A 6000-nucleotide genomic window follows, 5' to 3' on the forward strand; every position below is an offset into this window, starting at 1 on the left:
TTTTTATTCCGAGTTCACTCTGTCCAAATTGATTATACCAGTAGCTATGTTTTAGGGACATTTGTGGTGAAACAGAGAAAGATAGCATGAAAATTATTTTTCTGAACCTGTTAAACAGTTTGATTCATTTTTTTCATGTACAGAACAGCCTATTGGCACTCAAAACGGTTGGCATGTCAAGTAAGCCCTTTGATTTGCTCTGTTTCCAGCATATGACACAATGCAATGACTCAGTGCTCGATGTGTTTTGAAGTGTTAGACTACATCTTAATACTGAATTACTAAAGTAGACTGTTATAGACTTTATTCATTTCACCATCAAATTCAGAACTTGTGTAAACTTCCAAGCAAGTCAAAAAGGCTATATTTTAATTTTCTGTCTCTTTACTCTGCTTGCTAATTTTCAGTTTGTACTGGAGAAATGAGATGGATTTAATAGCTTGTATGTTAATTCTGTAGATAACTAGAGAGCAGGTGTTTAGAAGGAACATAGATTCCTGCTGAAGATATTTTCTTGCTCCATATTATTAAAAGAAAAAACCTGCTACAGAGGGAGACAGGTGCAAGCCATGATGATATTAAAAGGCTACATAAGATACATAGGCTGTACTAGTAAGAAATACACTTCTGTATTTCTTTCCTTTTTAAATGCTCTATACCAGAGGCTGAGAGCAAGTGAAAGATTTTGGTTGGTGATCCACATCATGTGTGCCTTGAATGCTGATGACAAGCCACCCTCAAAGGAAAGTTGCTTATCAGAATAGTTGTCTGCTTTCCTCTGAAAATCATGGCACACATGTAGAGCCAGGTGATCAGGTGATATATGTCTGCTGCAAGTTTTCTCCATTCACCAGTGGGCTATCGGGCCTTTTTAGATTTCAGAGTAACTGGTAGGCAGGAGGATGTTCTACATGTTTGTAAAACATTTAGAAAACTGAAATTTATTTTCTTTGAGTAATTTAGCTTAATAAAGTTATTACTGGCTGTTGGAGACACTAGTTTTTTGGGAAAAAAAAAGGCAAACATCACTATTAAAGTTCAACTCTAAGACTGCATTTAGCATAAAGCCAGTATTGTTAAGGTCCCTGTGTGGTACCATGTGAACAGATCAGTATCAGCTGTATCTCCTGGGGTCAGCAGAGGCTGGGGTCAGCGCAGAGGGAATAAGGGCATAAGGCAAGCTGTGTTCTCATTAGTCACTGGATTTATACATGTTTGGGGTCAATGAAACTTTTTGTTTTCATGTCCCACTCCACATTTTGAGAAACCGCACCTCCACAGGTACTCAGTCCGTGTCCGGGTTTACTAATTGGTGTTTACATTGTAGCCTAACAAAGAATAGGAATGAGTTGCTTTGAGCAAAGTAACTTTTCTGGTTTACTACTTGAGCTTAGGGGAGTTTCTGCTACTATAATTCTCATTGTTACTTGCAAAGCTCTGTGGTCTGAAATGGTACACTTTATGGATGAAAAGTTAACTTAAGTGTTTCCACACTAGACAGAATTTCAACAGCGTTGACATCACTGACAGTTCTAAGAGCAATCCATGGGGGTAAAAAGCTGGCCAGAGAAAGAATCTGGTGAAATATTAACAAACAGAAAGAGTGCTCTGGCTCTGGCTTCATTCCGGCTCCAATCAGAGAAAGACTCATGATCCCTTTTCTGCGTTACATAAAACTTCATCTTTGAAGTGTTTCACAAATATTAACTAATCTCCTAGTTACATTTTCTTCACTTACATGTTCTTCTCCTGAATAGGAACTTGTTTGAGTTCGTGTTCCTTCAGAAACACTGTTAGCCATAAGCAAATATCTAGTGACAAATTTGTTAAATGAAATTTTCCATCTGGGGAAATTTCAGTTTGCTCGTAGAACATGTCTACATATATCTCTTTCATCCTGAGAAAACAAAAATCTGTGAATATTAATCTGACTGAAGTTAACGCACATCAAATTGAAGAGATGTTACGCATTTCAATACACTAAACATTTAGTTCCATTTCCAAAAGCAGGTTAGGTGCTTAACTATGATCTTGCTAGCTCTGGTTGCCAAGGTCACTTCTGAAAGTAAGTTTCAGGCTTGTAAAGTAGATGTGTTTTTCCATTGGTGTGAAAACCAAGCTACTGCATTCAAATTTTACTGTACACTGCAAATTCATGCTGATCTTATTCAAGGTTCCTCAAAATATGAACAGTCCCAAGCAGAACCAGCAATACAGTAAGGTCTTTATTCAGTATTCTTGTAGGATATTTCACTTTAAATAGTATTTCTCACTCTTGGGTATTGATTCTTCATCTTTTTCCATTTTTGGAAATAACCGTACAAGTTTGCAATGGTTGGTTTTAAATTTCTGTGTTAGCGCACATTTTTGGCAGTTCAAAACTTTTTAAAATAGCCTTATAGAATGCTTGTGTCCTGTGTTGTTGTTCCAAACACCTAAATTAGCCTTTACTAGTTACATCCGTAGTTTCTCGATGAATGACAGGAGACAAGCATACAGAAGTCATCAGAAGAAGGGATGCATGTGATGCATTGGTGCATGGTTACTTTGCCTTTGGATTTACAGGATTAGGGCCTCCCACATTAACTTCTGAAAATCATCTCCTTTATTGAATACAAAAGACCCTTGAAAACTGAGTATTTAAAAAACCAGACTGTCTGTAGGCAGTGTTAAGTGTGTGCTATTTATGGATCTGCTCATTGCTGTTATTTAGACCACAAGCACAAACTAATATCATTCTGCTGCTGTCCCTGTTCAGGAAGATAATCCTTGAAGCAGTACCTTTCAGACACAGCTGCCTGTACTGTTCTAAACGGTTGATGTTGTGAAATTCTGCATTATTATCTGTCAGATGTGGTAGAGGTACTATAATGAATAAAGTCCATTTGCCGGGTAGGAAAATACACCCAAAGGTCTTCCATGGGTTCAAGCATGCTCTTCCATACCTTCTATATCTGTAGGAAGCCACTAGGTGGCAAGCTGGACAACAGGATTTCACATCCACAGTGCAAGAGTCCACTGAGCCTTTGCCACCTGTGATAACAAATGCCACTAAGCTGACTCAGTGCAGTGATGACACCCACGAGTGAACAGCTGGTTCAAGCTAAGCCTGAATATAAAAATTATTTTGAAAAATGTCATGTTTTGACACTAGCTACAGTGTCATGCTTTGCATAGAACTATAACCTTCAATAGATCAATTCATTCCAGAATTCAGGAACATTTTTTATTTCCTTCCATGCTTAATTTTGTTTGAACTTTCTACCATGTCCAATTGACTTTGAAAATCTATCTTTTTCTACTAATAACTTTTCTTTGTCAATTATTTGTGTGCCTTTTATTCTTGCTCTGTGATTGAATAGTCTCTGGGACTGCAGCCTGTGGTGCTCATAATTTAAATTAGTATAGAATGCTGTAGTGTGTGTTATCCCAAGTTTATTATGACTACTCCTGTCTCCTTTGGCTCTTCATAGAAAAAGTGAAGTCTTAGTGCCTTGAAAAATAAGGATTAAGTGGCTGGAGCCAAACACCTGTAAATATTACCTATAGCTTACAGTGAATATTTTGATTGACCAGTTACACTTAGCTTACCTAATGAAACCTGTGAAAAGACTAAAGTTCAGTTAGTTAGAGATAATGGTTTTCAGAGAATTATATGAGAAGCTGCAGGATGGACTCCAGGATGGACCGGTCCCACTGCTTCCCATCCAAACATATTATTTTTTTAGTTAGTTCTCTCTATTACAGACAAGATATTTTAGTCTACAAAATCACAGATTTCCCCAGTAAATGCCTTCCTCTGTGAGAGAAGATTGAAAAAAAGCCCCAAAAGGTAATGGTAGTACTGCAGCTTTGTCAAGCCAACAGAATTGCCTCTGAGCCTTTTGTATCATGCATTTCCAAACATATTCTCTCACAGTGGAGAGAAGGGTAAACTTGTAAAATGTGATGTTGAAAAACAGCTGAACAGATAGGTAGTGCTTAACTTCAACAGTCCCACCAGCCTCCCAGCTGTCTTCCTCTCTTAAGCAGTCTGATGCTAATGGAGGTGAGCAGCTACAGATGGAGCGAGGATTGAGCAGGAGATGCTAATGTGTTACACCATCAGTAGAGCAAACCTTAATGGGCAGTTCTGGGCCTCCTGTGTACAGAAATGATTCTGTTAATATAAGATTGTCACAATATGGCACTGTGGCAGCAGTGTATTTAGGGGAAAAGAGTAAATCAGTTCTCTTCGTCTATCCAGTCTCATAATTAAATACAAACACAACTACAAAGTATTTTTCTGTCCATTTTTTGAGCAGTGGAATTGGAAGTTATACGTTCAACCAAGCAATCTGAAGAATCTCAGCAAAATGTCAAAGCCAAGGATAAACTTGAAGTGCCAGCTGGAGATTTGGCAGTGAGAGGAAGAAGACTGGAAGTTCAGCAGAAGTTAAAATCCAGGAATTTATCTTGTATTCATCCATTAAAACCAAAAATCTCTTCTAACATGGCAAAAATCCGCAACTATAATATTAAAGACTGATTTTTATGTTGGCAGCAGGTTCCAGATCCACAGTTGCTATTAATTTACTTTGAAATCTCTAAATCAGATCTAAGTATTTGCTTCATTTTTGTATGTTGAGTTTTTCGCAGCCAAAAGAGAGAACGAATACCCTGTTTCACACAGCGAACCCTAAAATAAAGGGTTAATGTGTTTACATTATGAGATTACACTCTTCACTGTTAATACCGATTTATTTTAATTATATGTGTTAAATTTTGCTTGCATCATGGATTTAGAAATGCCCAGTTAACACATAGGTAAAGCCTTGTGCCTTCAGGCAGGGCTTCCAGGTCTTTAGCAGATTTTTTGTTGAGAAACTGTAGACGTGATTTAAGCTTAGCAGTGGGATGCCTCAACCTACTTGTTTTCTTATAATTAACAATGCAACCGTTAATCCTATGCAGCTACCTTTCTACTTGAAAGAAAAGGGGTTGAAAAGATTACACCCGAGTCTGTATTGTTTTCTCATCTTCTGTAGCTCCTCCCACTTGTTCAGACATAATGAAAGAGTATAAAATTAAATTTCTATTGTCACACCAGTAGTTATATTTTTCCTTGACGTGAGATTGCACAGACTTTAAAGCAGTGAAAAACACTGCTAATGAGTTAGATTCATACCCTCAGAATCATACCAGACGCATTGCTACCTATAAGTCTTAAAACATGAAACTAAAAGGAAACTTGAATTAGTTGGGATGTAAGAAAGGATTTCTCTGTAGTAATGAACACACCAAGACATTGAAACAAGTGATGAGTGTATTTTTGTAACATTTCCGGTAATGCTGAGCTATCTTGGGATATAACAGTGATGAACTTTACGTAAAGGAAATACACGTGAAGAATTCAATAAAAAACTTTTTTTATGGAGTCTCTGTCTATGGAGATAATCAAAACCCAACTACATGTGGTCCTGGACAGCCTGTTCCAGATGAGCCTGGATCTGAGGGCTTTGACTAGGTAATCTCAAGAGGTGCCTTCCAACGTAAGAGATTCTTTGAGTTTGTGAGTGGTATCACTGAAGTGAATAATACTTCTCAGTTGCTGCTAAACATATAAAATCTAAACAGGATAAATGAATGAAGAGAGCCTCTTACCCATGAGCGTCTTTTTTTTTCTGTAGCGCTTTTCTCTTTAGAAATGCTTTCCTGGTACCCTTGCAAACAGGTGCTCTCTTTGGCATCTGACAGTGGTAGAAATTAGTTTGAGAATATGAATAATTTTTTCTACTACCTGTTGAAAGTGTTTTGCTTTAGTGCAAAGGTGCGGTGATATTATAATCAGATGCTAAATCTGCAATAAATTTCATGAGATGTTACCAAGCCAATATAAGGCCTGAGAGACCTTGTGAGTGTCTAAGTCTTTTTGTTACTCAAAAATACTATCATTGGATTCAACATTGTTCATGAGCCAGAACAACATGATGCATTCCCTTGAACCAGGCCCTGAATAAG

The 6000-nt window shown here is 37.5% G+C and overlaps 1 protein-coding gene across 1 annotated transcript in view; it reads left to right on the forward strand.

Annotated features, from left to right (window-relative positions):
* The window catches only part of CCDC57 (coiled-coil domain containing 57), a 33981-nt gene extending 28565 nt beyond the window's left edge, over positions 1–5416 (forward strand). Inside the window, exon 10 of the mRNA XM_027889793.1 lies at positions 4305–5416. Coding sequence (XP_027745594.1) covers positions 4305–4528 — 224 coding nt within the window. The 3' untranslated portion in view covers positions 4529–5416. The remainder of the gene's footprint in view (positions 1–4304) is intronic.
* Positions 5417–6000: the final 584 nt, after the last annotated feature.

This window comes from Empidonax traillii, unplaced genomic scaffold (assembly GCF_003031625.1).
Source record: "Empidonax traillii isolate 1590-97213 ecotype Southwest subspecies unplaced genomic scaffold, ASM303162v1 scaffold272:size679582, whole genome shotgun sequence".
NCBI classification, from domain to species: domain Eukaryota; kingdom Metazoa; phylum Chordata; class Aves; order Passeriformes; family Tyrannidae; genus Empidonax; species Empidonax traillii.